General features: G+C 56.4%; 3 protein-coding genes across 3 annotated transcripts; all 3 read right to left on the reverse strand.

Annotated features, from left to right (window-relative positions):
* Positions 1-1,856: 1,856 nt before the first annotated feature.
* On the reverse strand, positions 1,857-9,036 carry ENH_00086140 (UPF0202 family protein, putative; the record flags this gene model as incomplete). The annotated part of the gene is made up of 12 exons (XM_013577871.1): positions 1,857-1,972; positions 2,225-2,291; positions 2,678-2,872; positions 3,337-3,428; positions 3,698-3,890; positions 4,187-4,366; positions 4,699-5,436; positions 5,877-6,011; positions 6,131-6,376; positions 6,990-7,249; positions 7,461-7,761; positions 7,957-9,036. 12 exons carry the CDS (start codon positions 9,034-9,036, stop codon positions 1,857-1,859), a joined length of 3,603 nt encoding a protein of 1,200 aa, XP_013433325.1.
* A 1,948-nt stretch (positions 9,037-10,984) lies between these two features.
* ENH_00086150 (protein-l-isoaspartate o-methyltransferase, putative) lies at positions 10,985-13,473 on the reverse strand (the record flags this gene model as incomplete). Its single annotated transcript, XM_013577872.1, has 6 exons — positions 10,985-11,272; positions 11,421-11,532; positions 11,776-11,786; positions 11,941-12,071; positions 12,541-12,694; positions 12,970-13,473. The coding sequence occupies 6 exons, from the start codon at positions 13,471-13,473 to the stop codon at positions 10,985-10,987; spliced, it is 1,200 nt and encodes a 399-aa protein (XP_013433326.1).
* A 1,640-nt stretch (positions 13,474-15,113) lies between these two features.
* On the reverse strand, positions 15,114-18,398 carry ENH_00086160 (hypothetical protein, conserved; the record flags this gene model as incomplete). The annotated part of the gene is made up of 8 exons (XM_013577873.1): positions 15,114-15,201; positions 15,564-15,841; positions 15,945-16,003; positions 16,228-16,311; positions 16,543-16,650; positions 16,869-17,048; positions 17,280-17,554; positions 17,923-18,398. 8 exons carry the CDS (start codon positions 18,396-18,398, stop codon positions 15,114-15,116), a joined length of 1,548 nt encoding a protein of 515 aa, XP_013433327.1.
* Positions 18,399-19,877: the final 1,479 nt, after the last annotated feature.

Consider the following 19,877-nt stretch of genomic DNA (forward strand, 5'->3'; position numbering starts at 1 on the left):
AAGAGCCTATGGGCCCTCAGGCCCCCAAAAAATAAGGACTGGCTTACGGTCACGGCGCAGAAAAACTCAGGTGAAGCACAGCGGGGGCCCCTAGCCGTGCCCACAGGTTACTGGGGCTCACCGCCGAGGCTGGGGAGCGCCCAGCAGCTAATTGAGTGGAGAGGACTCTCAGGGCGACGGAAAGAGTTGAAAGATGAATACAGAAAAAGCGGAGGTCCTCTTGTGGCGTAGCGGTGGAGGGTCACTTGGGTGTTCTGCCTGTTCACCGCGCTCCCCTTGGTCGCTGCCCTTAATACTCCACTAAATCAAGACAAGTCCAGGAGAGTCAAAAAAAAACTTAAGGTCTGAACCAACACAACCAAAAGGGACAAAAACAACCGTATAGACGCCCGTTTCACGTGCACAGGCAAACCTCAAAGGCCAACAGTAAGGCCGCCGCAAGGGGGAGGGCGGCCCCACACCACTAACGGCCTTTGTAGGGGAGAGGACTCCTCTTCCTTGGAAGGCACAGCAAAATCCGTTTGCGTAAACATTAAAAGTTGTGTTTTTAGGGGATATCTACGTCTGCTGAGGAGCAGAAATGACACGGAAGAGGCAGGAGCTGCGCTGCCGGCCACTTCTACGTCCAGCTCGCCTCGATTTTCAGTCTCCGTAGAGCTAAAAATTTGCATTGATGGAGCTCAATTCATCCTAAGATGCATATATGGCATTGCACGCTATATTGAGACCCGCGCATTTGGTAGCTAGCTGCAACTAGCTGCATTATTGCCGGAGGCAACTACTGCGGAATGCGGATATCTTCAGCCCGTCTATGCATGCTAGGTGAGTGCAGTAGCATTCCCAATATATTGCACACCTTCTATTCTGTCTACAGGGGCTCGTTAAAGTTTTATAGGAGCTGAGCTCGCTCGCCCCTGTGTCCCAGCCATACATACAACTCTGCAGTTGACACTGCGCGGCCTGTCTGCGGGAAAACAACTATGAGTTGCCGCTTCTATCCTTATTAGACATTTGGAAGTGCAGCACAGCGTACAAGACACTTCCTTTGTGCCTTTGGCCACTGGCACGAGATAGCGGACCTTGAATTAAGAGACAGAAAGATGGCAAGCTACAGACGCGGAATTGCTGCACTGCAGCTATCGACACCATCTGGCTGCTGCCGCTGCTTCTGCATCAAGGCGGAGCCTTTAGATACAACCAAAGCATCTTTGCATATTGTTTTGCCGCCGCTCCTATGTCGCTTTTGTCTCCGTCTGTTTCTGGCCCAATATCCTGCCCCTTTTCACTTTGATGTAATTTCGTGCTCTAATGCGGGGCTTTTAGGTATAGAGAAAGTCTATTACTTGCCTCTCTAAAGTGCAGGTACTCGCCAGGCCCTTTGTGGTTCAGCGCAGGAAGAGCACCTTCCTCGATTGAAACAATTAGCCCGTCGCTTCCTTCCTTTAAAGCCCCAGAAAGCCCCGAAAAATCAAACTAAGACCTACACGCTTTGCACGCGTGCACGCATGCATGCATGCGCAATGCCTCCATGCATATTAGCAGACATGCGCAGAATTCGCGCATCTGCGAATATGCAGCCCCATCCTTGTTGCACACAACTATGCATGTACGAAGGACGTGGCCGTTTACACTTACATTGTTCATGACAATATGTGACAATATGTGCACGAACGAATAAATAGATAAACGTACTTTTATTGCTCATGCACAGCAAAGGCATATAAGTATGGATATGTACCCATACATATAGGAACACATATAGGTATCTGCAAGTAAAAGCAGATGACCAAACGAGCTCGCTTTTGCAGTTTGTTTCCTTTTTGCTATTGCTTTCTCTCGGCTGTCCGGCCTCTGCGTCAAAAAGCCAAGTTTTTGAACTTCTTGTTTCGCTTTGTCTTGGCAGCCGAACTGCCTTCACCTGAGGCTGCCGCATCCCCTGGAGCCTTCGTCTTTTTCCTAATGGAAATGGAGCCTGAAGTCAACGAGAGAGAGACACAAACAAGAATTTAAAAAGCAAAAGAATGTCAGCAACAGCAACAGTTACAGAAACAGAAACGGGAGCAACCACAGACGAGAACGAAAAGCACACATCAAGGTAGGGGGGAAGATAAGAACAAAAAGAGGAACTGGAGAGAATATAAACGGGAACTAAAGAGAGAATAAGAGAAGATAAAACGCAGAAATTGCGTCAGGTGGCACAGTTAGTGAATTCCATCTTTCTTACCCGACACCTCTCTTCCCTTTGCGGCGTCCTCAATGTCCTCTGGTGTAATGTGACTGACACCGTATTTCTGCAGCACCCCAACAGGTCTTTGCGCCTTTCCCAGTGTTTAATTTGCCGTTTTCTTGGGTGTTCTATTGGGTGCAATTTGCCGTTTCCTTTTGCAACATTGCCTATTGCATCTGCCTCTTTTTCAATATATCATTACTCCTGCTGCTCCTTGACAATTATATGACTGCAGCCAGTGCAGCCTGTCGCTGTCCTGCCCCCGCGTCATCAGCCTTAGCTTTATAGTACTCTTATTTTTGTGTCTTCTCTATTCTTGCTGCACTGCTCATCTGCCTCCTGTCTGTCTCGTTCCTTGCTTCTGCCTATCTGCCTCATCTGTCGCTATCAGTCTCATGTTAACTTCCTTCTGTCTACCCTTTTCCGCAAGTTTCACATTTCCGTGCTTACCTCGAGCGCATCTGGACCCAGCGCCTCTTTGATTTGCTGCAGCTGGATACTTTGCTGCTCCAGCACTTTTGCTGCATCTTTCTGCTGCTCCTCCGCCAGGGGGCCCTGGGGTTCAGCCCCCCCCACTAACTCCCCTTGCTTGATGGCCACTCTCCGGGCGGCGAAGGCCGAGGCCTCTTCGGCCTCCAAAAGATTCTAAACAAACACAATGCACGCACAGGTGGCCCATCCTTGCATGCAGACTCTGCGGGGCTTCTACCTAGCTCTGCAGCCTCCTGGCCAGGGGCAGAAGCAGGCAGCTCAGCAGGCAAAAAGGACAGAGAAGAGAAATAAATGAATATAGAAAGAGCAACAGCTCAAGAAAATTGAGTGTTGGGGACTCCCCAGAGAAAGCAGACTGAAATCGGCTGCGTGCGAGGCAGAAAGCAAGAAAAGGTAAGACGGAAGAAGTGGACAAAAAGAAACAAGGAAATGGTGTAACAGAGAAAACGAATACACAGCCAAATAAGGCAATGACAGAGGCAGACAAACACCAGCACAGACATGGCAAGAGGCTATTGCAGAAAAAGACATAAAGGGAAGAAAATAATGAAGAAGACACAGAAGCAGCAGAATCCCTCAAAAACTTGAAAGCAGCCCAAGAAGCTGCACAAACGCACATGCAGGTGCTGGTGGATCTTCACTATTGCCTTGTTAAAAAGCGCCAAAATCTGATGGACAGGAACTTTGAATTCCTCAGCCAATGTGTCAGCTGCAGCACCACACCAACCACCTCAACTCCTTAGCTCTAAATCAAAGTCCCCAAGCTGCTGCTGCGGCTCAGTGCATGCATGCGCAGCACGCAGTCTTGGGAGTCTACTATTCACAAGAGGCTGAGCCTTCCGCTTCCACCCCCCCCGGCGCCTCCGTTTGCCGCCACTGTTGCATGTATGCACGCATGCATGCATGCATGCATGCATGCATGCACCGTGAGGTGTCTAGGGAGACAGCAGGCGGCAGGGGCCTAGGCTGTGCACGTACGCTGTCTCCTCTGGCCGCCCATGCCCAGCAGCGCAGCTTCTTGCAAAAAGGAAAGCTGCAGGGGCCTCAGCCTTTGGCCGAAGTACAAAGTGCAGAGCAAAGGCACCAAGTCCGTTATTAAGGCCAAGTCCGCGAGCTGCTGCGCGTACTTGTGCAGACGACTCAAGTCGTGGCGAGTTAAGAACTGGAACATCTGAGAAAAACGAAATGAAAACAGAAGTATAAACAACAAGGTGAAACGCAGCGGCGCCCCCAGTAGACAGAAGCAAAGAAACGCCCTGCAGCGCACGAGCCTCTGTATACTCCTCTAGACACTTTGTCTCTTCCACTGCTTTTTTTCTTTTCCACTCTATCTCTTTGTCTCTAAATCCCCGTGCTAAACAGCCAAGTCGGCTATTTGTCAGGATTCGTTTTTTGTTCTTCACTCTTTGCTGCGCCGCGGCCCGTGGCCCGTGGCCCGCGCAGTGTACGTACACCGCAGAGGCTCACCGTCTCCGCGTTCAACGCAGGCAAATAACCCTCTGCTTCCTGTCCCCTCGAGCCCGCAAGTGTGGCGAGGGCCAAGGAGACAGACATGTCTCTGAAGGGCCCCCCTGTGAGTTCCACAAACCGCCTCCGGAAGTCTGCAGCGAAGAGCTGCACCCAATGGCCGTCTGCTGCTTTGCTGCGCTGCAGCAGCAGAAACAGCCACAGCCCGTCTCGCCTTTTGTGCAATTCTAGTTCTTTTTTGCTGCCTCTTTCGCCCTATCCTGCACTGGCTGTTGTCTTCTTATCAAGATCCACTCTAGTTGCCCTGTCCCTGTCCCCTCTTGCTTTCATTTTCTGTTTCTTCTGTCTCTTTTTATCTTGCGGCGCCTTGTCATTTTCTGTTTCTCGTCTACTTCCTAGCTACTTCGCGCGTCTATCTGCGCTGCACGGAGTGAAGCTGTTCTGTGGACTCGACTTTGCATCATCAGGGTTTAGGGTTTAGGGTTTAGAGTTCTCTACACTTGGTGTCTTACCGCCTCCGCCTCGTCAATGCCGTCATAGAGCCCCCGTTTGTTCATTTCCCCCTGCTGGGCGTCCGAACTCGCTGCTGCTTCTGCTGCTGCTGCTGCTGCTGCTGCTGCTGCTCGGGCGGGCGCAGCTGGCCGCAGCATGATGCAGCTGTGTTCGCCCGTGACGTCGTTGGGCTGCTGCCTCAAGTAGACAGGCACGAAGCCCCTGCGGGCCCAAAAACGCAGCAGCTGGTCCGTAAGGCCAAAGGCAGTGCCCAAGTAGTCCACGGCGAAGGGGGGGCAGCTGCGGGCGCAGGGGCAGAGCAGCGGGGGCGTGGTCTGTGGCCGCAGCTGTTCGGGGGTGACGGTAAGTATGGAAAGCGAGTCGGCGGCTTTGCCCTTGTCTTTTTTCCCGTTTTTGGGCTTTTTCGCTGTCTCCTTTGTCCCCTTTGACCCCTTCTCTTCTTCTTTTGCTGCTGCTTCCTCGGGCTCCTCAGGCTCTGTCTCCTCGTCACTTGTCCCTGCTTCCAAGTCCAAGTCTTCGATGTCTGCGTCCATTTTGGACACTTTCTCCTTCCTTTTGGACCCCTGCTGCTGCTGCTGCTGCTGCGCGGCCTTGCGCTGCGCAAAGGCAGCAAACTCCGGGGGCTCCTGCAGAGACAGGCCCTTGCCCTCGAAAAAGTCTATCAGCTGCTGCAGCGCAGCAGACCCAAAGCCCATTCGCTGCAGACTCGGGTGCACAGCAATTCGCACAATGCGCGCCTGAGACAAGAAACACACAACAATGTGCTCGAGCAGTCCAGCCACTGCCTGTGGCAGCAGCAGCTGCAACCGCTGCAGCATTAGAGCTGCAGCGGCAGCAAAGCTGCAGCAGCAGCTGCAACCGCTGCAACATTAGAGCTGCAGCGGCAGCAAAGCTGCAGCAGCAGCTGCAACCGCTGCAGCATTAGAGCTGCAGCGGCAGCAAAGCTGCAACAGCAGCTGCAACCACTGCAGCATTAGAGCTGCAGCGGCAGCAAAGCTGCAACAGCAGGAACGCCGCTGCTGCAATATTCTCCTAGCTGCAAGAGTCTCCGGAAATATGCCTCTTCGCCGCTTTTATGCGAACTGACAAATGTAGCTGAGGGCCTAGATTTCCGGGTTTATTTCTAGTAATTAGGGTTTGAAAAGAAGAGAATAGGAATATAAAATTGACAACTCACCCCGGTGAGAAGCCCCACGTCTTCGTCTCCAAAGGCTTGCGCCAAAGTCCAAGGAAGCAAATCCCCTGCAGGACGGAGGCCTCTCCCGAGGGCCTCTCGAATGGCTCCGCGGGTGAGCGAGCCCTCAATCGCAACCTGCAGCAGCAACAGCAGCAGCAGCAGCAGCAACAGCAGCAGCAGCAGCAGTGGTAATGAGGCCTCTGGGGCCGCTGTTTTTGGCTGGCAGGCCGCGGAGAGGCCGGGGGAGGGCCCACCTGTATGGCGCAGTAAATGTCGGGAAGTGTGTCTTGTTGGTCTTCGACAGTTTTGAGAAAAACAAAAAGAAGGTGGGCCGGGGCGTCGGCCATCAGCTGCAGGTCGTTGGGGCTGTTCTTGTAGTGCGAAGAAACAAAAAGGCCCTGCAGCCGCTGCAAGAAGGCCTCGCTCGCCGGGTGGTAAGAAAACAAAGCGTCCCTGTTCACCAAGTACAACGCGCAGCTGCTCGCCGCGGGCAGCCCCTTCTGCACACAAACGGCCCCACACACTCGCCTGCAGCTTTGGGGCCCCAGCGGGCCCCACAAGGGCCCACATGGGGTGTGGTGGGGTGGGGCCCCCTCCCCAAACCTCACCTGGGGGCCCCCATGTCCTCTGGGGGGCCCCCAGGTGAGTGTAGCAGACCCCGCCCAGGGTGGCAGTTGGGGACGGGGGCCCCTCCAGGCCCTCTGGGGGGCCCCTAAGTGAGTGTAGCACACCCCACCCAGAGTGGGATTTGGGGAGGGGGCCCCTTCAAAGCCCTCCGGGGGGCCCCTAAGTGAGTGCATATGTGAAAGCATGCATGCGCAGAATGCATTTGCTGCTGAAGAGCCATGGGCAGGCTTGAGAAACGCCCGAGAGAAACACACGCAGAGACTGGGACAAGGGAGCACACAAGCCCTAAACCCTAAACCCTAAACCCTAACCCTACACTCTGGGAAGCAAGGCACTTGGGAACATGCAGCGAAAACGACAGACGAGCAAAGAGACAAGTGAGAAAGGGAAAAGAGCAGAAGTTCAAGACAAAGAAAGACTGCCTCCCGCAGCCCCAGCAGCAGAACTTTTCTGAGAAAGAATGAGCAAAAAAGACAGCTTTCTCACTGCAGGGTCCAGAGCTGGAGCCGTTGTGGAGTCCAAACAAAGCAAAGAATGCAGCCACTGTTCAATTGCGTCTCCTGCTGCGTAGCGAATGGGGACTTCGAGAGAAAGTTCCTTCAGCTGCCGCTGGGGTGTACGTACACCGTGGCTGCCAGGGGGGCCCCTCAACCCCCGCCGCAAATCCGCCAACAACTTCAGAGAAAGAGATCTCCCCGTGCCTTCATATCCATTTACTGTTGAGGACAGCAATACAATGTAAGGGCCTGCGTGCAGACAGAAGAACCCCAAACCCTAAACCCTAAACCCTAAACCCTAGCTGTAGGCGGGAAGCGAAGCTGCTCAGCAGCTCGGGGGCCCCAAGCCCTTTCGTTTCTGCAGCCGCGAGCGCTCTGGGCGCAGACCCAAACCCTACTCTCCAAGCCCCAAACCCTAGACTCGAGCCCATCCCCAAACCCTAAACCCTAAACCCTAAACCCTGCAACTCGCCGAGAAGCTTTTTAATGACTGGCAGCGGTATGGAGGCCGCCTCATCCACCACGAGAAGGTCCGCGTTGATGAGGCTTTGCTGCTCGTGGGGAAAAATGAACTGTACGCGCTGTCTGTGGTGTCTGTACACCTCAATTCGAGTCACCGCCTTCACAGACTGCTGCTGATATAAACCCGAAGCTGCTGCTCCAGACAAGTCCGCGCCTTTGGGGCCCCGGCCCCCAGTCCCCACAGTCTCCAGGGTCACTTGGAAGTCCCCTTGCTCCCGCAGGCCCATGGCCTTCAGGCCCTGCAGCAGCAGCAGCAGCAGCAGCAGCAGCAGCAGCGGTGAGACGGGAGGCGCAGCAGCTGCGGCCAGGGCCCACCGGCGCACGCGCGTCCCACACGCGGCGCCTTGTCGCGCAGCTGGCCTCAAACCCTAAACCCTAAACCCTAAACCCTAAACCCTAGAAGGCGCAGTGGAGCTCTCTGCTGCAGCGCTAACCTTTTGGACGAATTCGAAAAGGGTTTGGACATTTTCTGCCTGTGGGGCGCAGATGAAAATGCTGCTGACTCCCAGGGAGACAGCAGCAGCAACAGCGAGCCCGAGAGCAGCAGACTTGCCCCTGCCTCTGCCTGCAGTGAGGGCCACGGTCTGGTAGCCTTCGCCCCCCTGGGGCCCCCCCTGGGGGCCCCCCTGGGGGCCCTCCTGGGGGCCCCCCTGGGGGCCCTCCTGGGGGCCCCCCGAGGAGTGGCTGCTGCCGCGGAAGCTCTTGCAGCTGCAGAGGCAGTCGAGGAAGGCGAGGACTGCGTTGGCTTGGTCTTTGGTTGCGCAGAGTTTGACGAGGGCGTCGAGAGGAGGGGCGTGTTGGACTTTGTCTTTGATGAGCTGGAGCTGCTGCTGCTGCTGCTGCTGCTGCTGCAGCAGCAGCGGGTCGGGGGCCCCCACGCCGGGGGCCCCGTTGATGGGCAGCACGTTGAGCTCGTCGTCGAGAATGAGACAGCGCCGGCAGTCCACGAGAGACAAGAGGAAGCGCTGAGAGAACCTGGGGCTGAGTTGGGCGGAGTCGCGGGCCTTGAACCTGGCCTGGAAGTCGAAGGCGAGGCGGTGGAGCTGCTGCAGCTGCTGCTGCTGCTGCAGCAGCAGCAGCACGAGGCCCCCCCCCGCCACCGTCTCCACCGCGCGACACAACACGTTCGCAGACAAACCCCCCAAGTCCTGCAACACGCACAGCCCGAACGTGCAGCCCAGCACTTGCTGCGAGTCCGCGTAGTGCACGTAGCGAATTTGCGCAGAAGACACGAAGAGCTCGAAGGGGTCTTCGACGTTGGGGTCGTAGAGCCCGCGGCTGATCTTCTTGCGCAGCAGCCGCTGCCGCTTGCGGCGGTGCGAGCTGAAGCCCAGTTCCTTTTTGTAGCACCAGAGCACAGCGGGCTTCTGGGGCCCCACACTGCTCAGCAAGTAGTACAAGTTCACCACTTGTTCTCTGCCGCGGTCCCCCACGATTACGAACAGGCCCCGCTCGCCGCTCGCCACGCAGCTCTCCACCAGCCCCCGCACCACGCGGTCCACCTTCTTCCGCATCGCCACCCCCAAACCCTAAACCCTAAACCCTAAACCCTAACCCTGAGGCCTGGCCCCGCAACGCCGAGCACGCCCAGGCCCGCGCGGACAGCGCGCCGATTCAGCCAGAGCAGCGGAGCGGAAACGCTAGCCAGCAACAGCTCAGGCGCGGGCTCACGGATTCCAACGAGGGTCTAGGGTTTAGGGTTTAGGGTTTGCGGCTCCAGACTGCATGCCTTCGGGGCTAAAGCTGGCCCTTGAACTTTGTTAATTTCGCTTTTTCTTCCGGCGGGTGCCCGCTGAATGCTGAAGAAAACAGATCGCCGCCAGCGAGGCCCCAGGCCTTCTAGCCACAAACCCTAAACCCTAAACGCTAAACCCTAAACCCTAGCCTTCTTATCCCAACCAGAGGGCATGCACGGATCAAATGTTCACAAAAATTAAAAATTGATCCGCTAAAACTATGAAATATGCAGAAGACCCACACGGCCACTGCTGTGGGGCAGGGGCCCCCACGCCAACTGGGGGGCCCCTACGTACCAGGGGCCCCTGTGGGGCCCCAAGGGTACACCTTTATCCTTCATATTCTGTCTCTGGGATTAAAAAGGAAAATAAAATGCTCTGAGCCCACAAATCAGCTTTCGTAGCGCATGCGCTTCAAGTGGATACACTTTCGCCCTTTTCTCCAGAAACCCTCGGGACCCTGAGAACCCACAGGGGGCCCCTTGGGGGGCCCTCAGGGGGCCCCCGGGGGCCCCTCAGGGGGCCCCCGGGGTTCCCTGTGAGACGAGAGCACTTCAAGTTCCTTCTGTGCAGAGGCTGCTTGCTGCAGCAAGCTATATGTTGCTGCTGCCCGCCGTGGCTAGCTGCAGCTAGCTAGGGGTCGCTGAAAAGAGCACGCCACAGCTAGCCACAGCTAATCACAGCTTGCTAAGGACAGTGCTGCACGTAGCAGCTCATCTTTGTATGCGCAGAAGGACTGGCAGATGTCACAGTTAGCTACAGCAAGCCCTAGCTAGCTACAGCTAGCTCGAGCTCCCGCTGCAGCTAGCACCCTACAGATACAGCTGCACACAGGCACCTAGCCATTTCTGTCTTGTCCTGTGGGGCCCAAGAGGCCAACGGCTTGCTGCTAGCAGCCCCTCTGTGCATTCCTTACTGGCTGCTTGCTGCCCTTTGGCTGCAAAGAGTTCGGGTTGGCTAGCTACATAGGCAGCTAGCTGGCTAGCTAAGTAGCTAGCTGCAAGGCAAGTATCCTATGAAGGCGCTGCAGTTTCCCTCTGAGCCATTCAGCCCCTTCTTTGTAGCCAGCTAGCCAGCCTGCTCCTCAGCCAGCCAGCCTCGTCCCCAGCCACTGGGCTGGCTAGCTGGCTAGCTAGTCAGCCCGTCCAGCCGGATAGCTAGCTCACAGCCACAAGGCTGCGAGCTAGCTGTGAGCTAGCTGCGAGCTAGCTGTGAGCTAGCTGTGAGCTAGCTGTGAGCTCGCTGCGAGCTCGCTGTGAACTAGCTGTGAACTAGCTGTGAGCTAGCTGCCAGCTAGCTGCCAGCTAGCCGCCAGCTAGCTGTGAGCTCAAGGATCTACACTTGTAAAGCGGAAAACGTAAGGAGATAAAAATCGGGGGGCCCCAGAGGGGGCCCCCCGAAGGCTCCCCTGGGGCCCCTGGCCCTAGTTTGGGTGTCTCCCTGTGGGGCCCCGCGGCCTCTTGGGGCCCCTGCAGCCCCTGCTCTTTGCTGCTGTTTTCATTAAGACTATAAAGATTAAAACTGCATTGCTGCTGCTGCTCCTGCTGCAGTGTACAGACAGCTGAAACGCCGGCTTGAGGTGTCACTGCAGCTACGCAAAGCCCCATCAATTAAGAACAAGATGAGCCCCTGCATGCGCCGTCAGTGTACAGACACTGTCTCCAAGCTATTACTGCTGCTGCTGCTGCTGCTGTCGCTTTCGCTGCTGCTCCTCCTGCTACTGCTGCTACTGCTGGTACTGCTGCTGCTGTTGCCGCTGCTGCTGCCCCTGCTGCTTCTGTTGTCGCTGCTTGTGCTGCTGCCGCTGCTGCTGCCGCTTCTGCTGCCGCCTCTTCTGCTGCCGCTGCTGCTGCTTCTGCTGCTGCTGCTGCTGCAGCTGCTGCTGCTGCTGCGGCTGGCGGCAGCTAGTGGGAGGTGGTGCGGACGAGGGGCACGTAGATAACGCTGGTGATGTAATTAACAGAAATTTCTCCTTCAGAGTTTTTGGAAATAACAACAAGAGCCTGGCCTCCTCCTAAATCGGAATTAATTCCCAAGTCCCTTTCGCCCAAACCCTCGAGGGTTATGCGGCCCCTGCTGCACTGCACGGGGATCACCATTTTGCCCCCAGCAGCAAGCTGCTGCAGCAGCGCAGCAGGAACTGCAGCAGCAGCAGCACCCACGTGGATTGCGTGGTAGGGGGCCCCCCAAGAGGGGCCCCCCGCCCAGCCGTCTCCTTTGATTAGCTCAAAGTTGGGGCTCGACAGCAGCGACGGGAAGGCAGCAGCCACGTTCCTGCAACACCCAAACCCTAAACCCTAGGCCGCAAACCCTAAACCCTAAACCCTAAACCCCGGAGCCAGCAGCTCTACACAGAGGGCCCCGACTGCGCGCTAATGTTAAAACCGTTTAACAAGAGCGCTTAGTCCCCAAACCCTCGGCCAGTGCGTCTGCACCCATTATTTACCCTCAACCCTAAACCCTAAACCCTAAACCCTAAACCCTTTTGCTAATTCCTCAGCAACTAAACCCTAGCACCTTAACCCCAACTAAGCACCCTCGACAACAGGATCGGAGACGGAAACCCTAAACAACAGTCCCAGGCTTCGACCACGGATCTGGGGGCCGCCGAGCCCCAAACCCTAAACCCTAAACCCTAAACCCTAAACCCTAAACCCTAAACCCTAAACCCTAATCCCAAACCCTCGCGACTTGCTTGCGCGACAAGTCCACCAAACCCTGCACGTAGTCAATCCCCACGGCCACGCCCCCGCCCTCTTGCCCAGCGCCCACCATCAAGGCCATGCAAACTGTCAAATAGCCTGTCCCCGATCCTGCAGCAAACCAGCAAACCCTCGATTGCTTTCTTTTCCAAATTACAATTCCAAAAGCTCCTAAATGCAAAAACTGGCGCCCCCCAAGTCCTGCACTGGGGCCCCGGGGCCCCCACAACCCGCGCAGCACCCGGGGGCCCCTTCGGGGGCCCCCGGGGGCCCCCGGGGGCCCTCAAACTGCCCTCGGGGGGCCCCTTTGAGGCCGTTGGAGGGCCACTTCGGGGGCACAAGGACCCTTCGGAGTCCCTAGGGCCCCCCTAGGGGGCCCGCAGGGGGCCCCTTCGGGCGCCCTAGAGGGACCCTAGGGGGCCCTCCGGGGGCCCTCCGGGGGCCCTCCGGGGGCCCTAGGGGGCCCCTTGGGGCCCTTGGGTGGGCCCTCGGGGGCCCTCGGGGCCCCTTGGGGCGGAAGCGCCTGAGCAGCGGCTGCAGTGCGGGGCTGCTGCGGTGTACGTACACCTGGGGCACGCACCGACGTCGAGGGCCCTGTGGCCCCACACCAGTTCTTCTTTAAGTTGTTCAAGAGCAATTGCATGCATGTGGGGTGCAGAAATGGTGGCCCCGAAGCCGATGGACTGGGGCATGTCCAGGTAAGGGTCTTGGCTCACGAAGTGGCCCCGGTCCACCTGCCGAAACACCCACACCCAAACCCTAAACCCTAAACCCTAAACCCTAAACCCTAAGCCCTAGAGCCCACGCACTGCTGGTGGGGAATACGCGGAAAGGGCTCCGCTGGGGCCATCTGCATGCAGCTGCTGCGTCTTCTGGCTGGCTCTCTCTGCTGCAAGTCCCTTTCCCTGTGTGTGCCCCCGCCTCGCTGCACTAAACCCTAAACCCTAAACCCTAAACCCTAAACCCTTGGCCCGCGCCGCGGCCTAGGGCCGAAGGCGAAGGGCCGCACCTGCAGCATGACGTCGAAAACCCTTTGGTCCTTGAAGACGCCTGAGCGCCTCAAATTCTCCACAAGCTCTTTGTTGCTGCTCCCGTGGCTGCGCCACGCCATGGCTGCAGAAGGGGGCTCGGGAGGGTCTTCTGCTGCTGCTGCTGCAGCTGCTGCTGCTGCTGCTGCTGCTGCCGGGGGGCCCCGCGGCGCACTTGAAGGGCTGGAGGAAAAGGGCTGGGGGGCCCCTGGGGCTTCAGCGGCGCCCGTAGGTGACCCTATGGAGGAAGAAAGCGGGGGAGAGGCCTGGATGAAGCTCGGGGGCCGCTGGCCAGCCAGAAAGCGAAAATGGTGAGTTGGTTTTCGGAAAATTGAGTGAAAATGAGTCAAAAAAGAAGCAGAAGGATCAGAAGTGACAGCAAAGAAGGACACACTGTTTAGAGTCGCCGCCGTCGCCGCCGCCACAGCTGTAAGTACACCCCAGATCTTCGCGCGCGAGGCCCGGCGGCCGCAACCCCACAGCATTTCGAGGCAAATGGCACACCACTTTAATTAATTCTTTATTTTTTCTACTATTATTCAACTAATAAAACAAAACTGCAACTTAATGCCCCCGAGACAGCCACCAGAGCACTCCCGGCTGCGCAGCCGCGCCCGGGGCTGACTGACACTTCACTTGGATCTGGAACAGCGGGGCGGAAAATATTTATTGCAATAAAAATAAAATGCATTTTTGTGAAATAAAAAAAAAAATAACTGCGCGTACACCCCAAGACCAGACACCCCGGCCCACTACTGTGCACAGAGCTCTATACTGGCTGTACTCAAAGCCTACAGGACTAGAGAAGTATCTGCTTCTGCATTTCAAATGAGCAGCAGCAAAACAGTCATCAGCAGCAGCAGCAACAGCAGCAGCAACAGCAGCAACCGCGGAGCCTCGAGGCCAATCTTAACAGCAAGTTGGTTTGAGTGTTCTGTGGGTCTTTGCCCAATGCACTCCCCGCACAAAAGACAAGAAAGGGGCCAACAGTTGTCTCAGTGAGTTTCTCGGCATGCGTACATTGCAAAATGTACTTCTGCGCCCGTCTATGCATAAATCTGAACACATTTACCTTCACTGATGTCTATATAAATGCATATCAATATATACACATTTGCAGCGCCGCAACTTCTGTACTTGGAGGCACAGCTGCAAGTGCAGACACTGTACATACACCTGAACTGCCGCACTCGTGCATGCACGCAACACACAGAGGCGTACATACACCTGCCGCAGGCCACGCCTCGGAGGGAACTTTGCGGGCCACTCAGTTGTCCAAATAATATATTTATACATTTGTACATATATGAAATGACTTATTCTGCATGCCTCAAATGCTCAACAACATCTTTGCATATCTTATTGCACCAGCAGCGTAGCCGCCAGGCCCAAAGGCGCATGTGCAGCCACCTGTACACTGCACTTCCATGCTTGAAGACACAAATGCAAAAAAGTACAAATACAAATGCAAATAAATACATATGTATACAAATATATACAAATATAAATGTATAATACACATATTTACTGCATGCAAACGGGCGCATTTGCGCGGGGGGGCTCTGCGCAGACAGCTGGATGGGGTGTATGTACAGACACCCGAACGGCGCCGCTCGCGCATAGAAAACCCACAAACGCGAAAAGGCAGCAAATAAGAAATGCAAGTGCACTATACTACACAAGCACTGGGGACTTGTTCATGAAATGCAAAGAGACACAAAAGGATGTGCTCGAGCGCATGCAAAGCCCCAAAAAGACCAGCAAACGCCCCCTAGCACCCAAGCCAGCAAACAGCTGGAGACAGCCGCAGGGCAGTCTCGGCAAAGGGCCCTTGAGCTACAATTCTCATTCATCCCAGACAAATAAAACGCCAAGGCGCAGCAACCAACGCTGGCTAGCTAGCTAGCGCCCGCGCCCCCGCCACCCCGCTAGCTGGCTAGCTATCTAGCTAGCTAGCCAGCTAGCTAGCTGCCTCTTCACCTCTGCCGGCCGCCCGCCTTGGGCCATATGAACCCCAGGCACGCCCAGCTAGCCAGATAGCCAGCCATATAGCTAGCTAGCCAGATAGCTTGCTAGCCAGATAGCTAGCCAGATAGCTAGCTAGCCAGCTAGCTAGCTGGCCTGATCAAAACAAGTCGCGAAGGACAACTATTAGCGGAAGTCTCAACAAGGACGTTGCGCTAAGGGTTGCCTCATTCGGGGTGTCTTTACATCTGCAGCACACAAAAAGCAAACCAAAAACACCAAACCCTAAACCCTCGCCAAAACCCTAACTGGCTGCACGGGCCTAGCCCAAGCGCAGACGCCCAAACCCTCAAGGCAGTAACTCGCTAAACCCTAAACCCCAAACCCTAAACCCTAGTCCTAAGCCCAAGCGCTAAACCCTAGCGCTACCCTAACCCTGAACCCTAGCGTTAAACCCTAGCACTGAAAACCCTATAGCACTAAACCCTAGCGTTAAGCCCTAGCAATAAACCCTAGCGCTATACCCTCGCACTAAACCCTCGCGCCAAACCCTCGCGCTAAACCCTCGCGCTAAACCCTCGGTCTAAACCCTAAGTAAACCCTCGTTTACTCGCGCTCAAACTCGTCAAAAGTGAGGGTGAGGCCGGCATGCCGAGAGAGAGTTTTCCAGGGTTCTTCAGTAGGGTCAACATAGAGCTGCTTGCGAGCGCACTCTGTTGCTGCTGCTGCTGCCTGTGTTGCTGCTGCTGACGCTGCAGCTGGCGCTGCTGCTGCTGCTTCTGCTGCAGCTCGACCCTGCAGGCCGCAGCAGCCCTCAAGGGCCATTGTCACAAACGGGTACTTGTCTTTAAATAATTCTACAGCACTCGCCAGCGCCAAATCATCTACCTGAAAAAAAACAAAAAAAAAGAAAATAAATTTGTGACAAGAAATGCAAATGCAGACACTCTGCGCGCGCCGCTCAGCTGTACGTACACCTCAACCCACTTACACTTTTAAACGACACGCGAGCCCGCCGGAGCTTGTCCACGATAGAGGGCGTAAGCAGCACTGCACAACTCAAAACCCTAAACCCTAAACCCTAAACCCTAAACCCTTGATCTAAGCCCTACTTTACGCTGAGACAAGCTGTCAAGTGAGCCGCTTCACAACGGGGCCCTTGCTGGTGTTTTCTTCTACAAAGTACCCATGGCTCAAGTGCTGGACTCAGTCCTTAGGGTTTAGGGTTTAGGGTTTAGGGTTTAGGGTTTAGGGTTTAGGGTCTGAGGACGCACTGCGGTGCAAATGGTGAAAGACAGCAGCGACGACGAAGAAGTCCAAAAGGCCGCGGCCTTCTTTGTCAAGGAGCACAAAGCTCGCTGAGGCACAGGACCCCAAAACCCTAAACCCTAAACCCTAAACCCTAAACCCTAAAACCTCATATCTTGGCCCTGACTCCGGGATATCAAAGCTCAAACCCCGCAAAATCAAAACCCAAGGGTTTTACTTCTGCTCCAAAACCCCAAGGTAGGTAAGCTAAGGCCCACCCCAGCAGCCGCTGCTGCTGCTCTTGCTGCTGCTGCTGCTGCTGCTGCTGCTGCTGCACTTACCCTTGACTCTCTCGTCCTCGTCAGCTTTGCAAAACCGACAAAGTCCCGAAAGCAACTCCAGCGCGTCGGCGATCCCGCTGCGGCTGCCCTGCACGGCCTCAAAGGCCTCTGCAGCACGGCCCGCAAGGTGAGGGTTTAGGGTTTAGGGTTTAGGGTTTTGGCTAGGGTTTGGGGTTTCGGCGAGGGTTTAGGGGTTCGAACTCAGGCGCTGGATGCTGCTGCCATTTGGGGTTTAGGGCTTTGCTTATGGGAGCCAGTGCGTAAGCACGAGGCCGGCAGCAACTAGGGTTTAGGGTTTAGGGTTTAGGGTTTGCAGAGGGGCTCACCTTCAAGGGCGGCCCTTACAAGCTGCGGATCTCTCAGCTCCGGAGCATCTGCAGCAGCAGGGGGGCCCCCCGTTTGCTGCTGGGGGGCCCCCTGCTGCAGCAGCAGCGGCTGCAGGGCCTCGCAGAATTCATTAATGTTGAAGTAAAGAGTCGTCGAGCTACTCACAAGAGCCTTTGCCGCTGCAGCACCAACCGCACCAAAAACCCCAAACCCTAAACCCTAAACCCTAAACCCTAAACCCTAAACCCTAAACCCTAAACCCTAAACCCCGACTTGCGGGGTTTCCCCAAACCCGCAGCAGCTCCGCCTCCCCATTCCGTCTTGAGAGCAAGTGGCTTTCCTCGAGGGCCTGGCTGCAAGAACAGGGTTTAGGGTTTAGGGTTTAGGGTTTGGGGTTTGGGGCTGCGGACCTTGGCTGAGGGGCAGGCGGCGCAGCAGGCGCGCTGCTGCTGCGCTGCTGGCCCTTGCTGCTGCTGCTTCCGCCCAAGCAGCAGCAGCAGCAGCAGACACGAAGTCGTTGAAGGGAATTCTGTTTCCCAACGAAGGCCGCAAACCCTGCACAGACACTTGCCGCGCCATTTGCTGCGAAAGGCCCCGCCGCAGCACAGCTTCTCTTTCCAAACGGCCCACCCGCTCCATTTGCTGCTGCAGCTGCTGCAGCGTCAGCAGCGAACCCAGCGAACGCCTGCGGTGTACGTACACCCCACAGCCTCCCCTCTGCGCTCCCACGACCGCACCCGGGGCTAGGGTTTAGGGTTTGGGGTTTAGGGTTTGGGGTCTGGGGTTTGGGGTTTAGGGTTTGGGGTTTAGCGTTTGAGGTCTAGGGTTTGGGGTTTGGGGTTTAGGGTTTAGGGTTTGGGGTTTAGGGTTTGGGGTTTAGGGTGTGGGGTCTAGGGTTTGGGGTTTAGGGTTTGGGGTTTAGGGTTTGAGGTCTAGGGTTTGGGGTTTAGGGTTCAGGGGTTTAGGGTTTGGGGTTTAGGGTTTGAGGTCTAGGGTTTGGGGTTTGGGGTTTGAGGGTTTAGGGTTTGGGGTTTAGGGTTTAGGGGGGCTTACTCGTTGTTGTAGCTTTCGAAGAGGCCGCTGAGACTGTTTTCCTGCTGCAGCAAATCACTCAAAGTTTGGAACTTCGCTGAGGGGGCCCCCGAACCTGCTGGGGGGCCCCCACTGCCTTCGGGGGGCCCCTCGCCTGCGATCTTGGCTGCAGCAGCCCTCGAAAAAAGCCGGTGCCCCTCAAAGGGGGGCCCCCCGGGGGGCCCCCCTCTTCCTCGCCACAGGGCCCCTCTGCCTGCAGGCAGGCTCTGGGGGGCCCCCGGGGGCCCCAGGGGGCCCCCCCGAGACGGCTCGGGCAAGCGATAGCGCACGTTTGCTTGCGTGGACTCGCGTGCGAAGGAATGCAAACAAGGCGAGCTTGCTGCTGCTGCTGCTGCTGTTGCTGCTGCTGTTGCTGCAGCTGCTCGCTGCAGCGCCCGGGCCAGCAGCACGGAGGGGGCCAGCAAAAGGCGCCCCGAGCTCTGGGCTGCCCTTTCCATTAGTGGCTGGAAAGGCTGTAGCTGCTGAATGGGGGGGCCCTGTACTTGGCCGCAAGCCTTGCTGCAGCAGAAACCCCGGCAGCAGCTCTGGGGAGTGCAGGAGGCAAATAAAGATCTGAGGCTTTCTAAATGGCACAAAATGTAAATAAAAAAGAACGCAGAAGAAACGAAAAGCGCGAAAAGAAAGAGCCACGCCAGCGGGGTGATTGTGACGCAGAAGTTGTCACAGCTCTATCTGCCGGTGAGAAGCCTCGGCGCCGCGCCTTCCAGGTGTACGTACAGCTGAGTTCTCAAAGCCACTTACAAATTCAAGCAAATTAATTTCTGCCTCTTCACTTTTTTACTTCTCTGCTTCCGGCCCCAGTGCTGTCGGGGCTGAAGACCCGCGCTGCGGCTGCAGCTTTTCCACCTGAGGTTGCTGGGGCCCCTCAGGCTCCCTTGCAGGCCTCCAAAAGGCAAACAAGACTCTTTAATCGATTAATTTAGTTTTTTTCAAATTTATTGTCAACGTTTAGCTGCTGGCCAGGTTTTTGCTGCAGGCAGCCCCGCCTTCGCCGCAGCGCAAGGCTGTGGCTCCCAGCCTTGACCCCCTAGCTTCTCTCTTTGAACGAAATCTGCACATCTTTAGCTGCATGCGCCTGCCTATAAGTAAATTGGGGCTTTTAAGAGCGCATGCATGCAGCAGAGGGAGCTTGGAAACGGCCTTTTGCTGCAGCCCCTGCTGCAGCAGCCCCCGCTGCTCTGTGGCCGTTCTCTCTCCCCCCTTACACTCCGCCAGAACAGCCCACAGCACACTGGGGGCCCCCGGGGCCCCCTGGGGCCCCCCAGGAGTTTATTTAAAGATTTCCTTTCTTCCTGCCCCACAGGGGGCAGTGCAGCCAGCGGGAACAGCTTGCAGCTGCCAAACAGCCTTAGTAGGTGCGGGTCACTTGTGGCTAGCTACAGCTAGCGACTGCAGCTAGCTACAGCTAGCTGCAGCTAGCTGCGGCTAGCTGCGGCGAGATGTGGCTACCTGCGGCTAGCTGCAGCGAGCCGCTGCGGGTAAGGGACCCCGCAGCTCTGTGCTGCGGCTAGGCCCTTTAGCAGCAAAGACACAAGCGGGGGGGGCCCCAGGTGACCCTGAGGTTCATGGGGGCCCCTCTAGCTCTTAAAAGGCCCCTTAGTGGGGCCCCGTGTTTCGTCCTGCCTGGGGGCCCCTCCGTAGGTACCCAAAGTGCAGCAGGGGGCCCCCGTGGGGCCCCGCAGCGGGCGAGAGGCCCTGCAGCAACAGCAAAGCCTAGCAGCAAGCTGCAGCAGCAAGCTGCAGCAGCAGCAAGCGCAGCAGCAAATAAAGACGCAGTGCTAACTTGAGCGGCGAGAGTCGGCGGCATGTCCGAGTGGTTAAGGAGGTGGACTCGAAATCCACTGGGCTCTGCCCGCGCAGGTTCGAATCCTGCTGCCGTCGTTTTCATTTCACTTTATAAATATTTACTTCTCTGC

This window comes from Eimeria necatrix, genomic scaffold (assembly GCF_000499385.1).
Source record: "Eimeria necatrix Houghton genomic scaffold, Enh_scaff9, whole genome shotgun sequence".
NCBI lineage: Eukaryota > Apicomplexa > Conoidasida > Eucoccidiorida > Eimeriidae > Eimeria > Eimeria necatrix.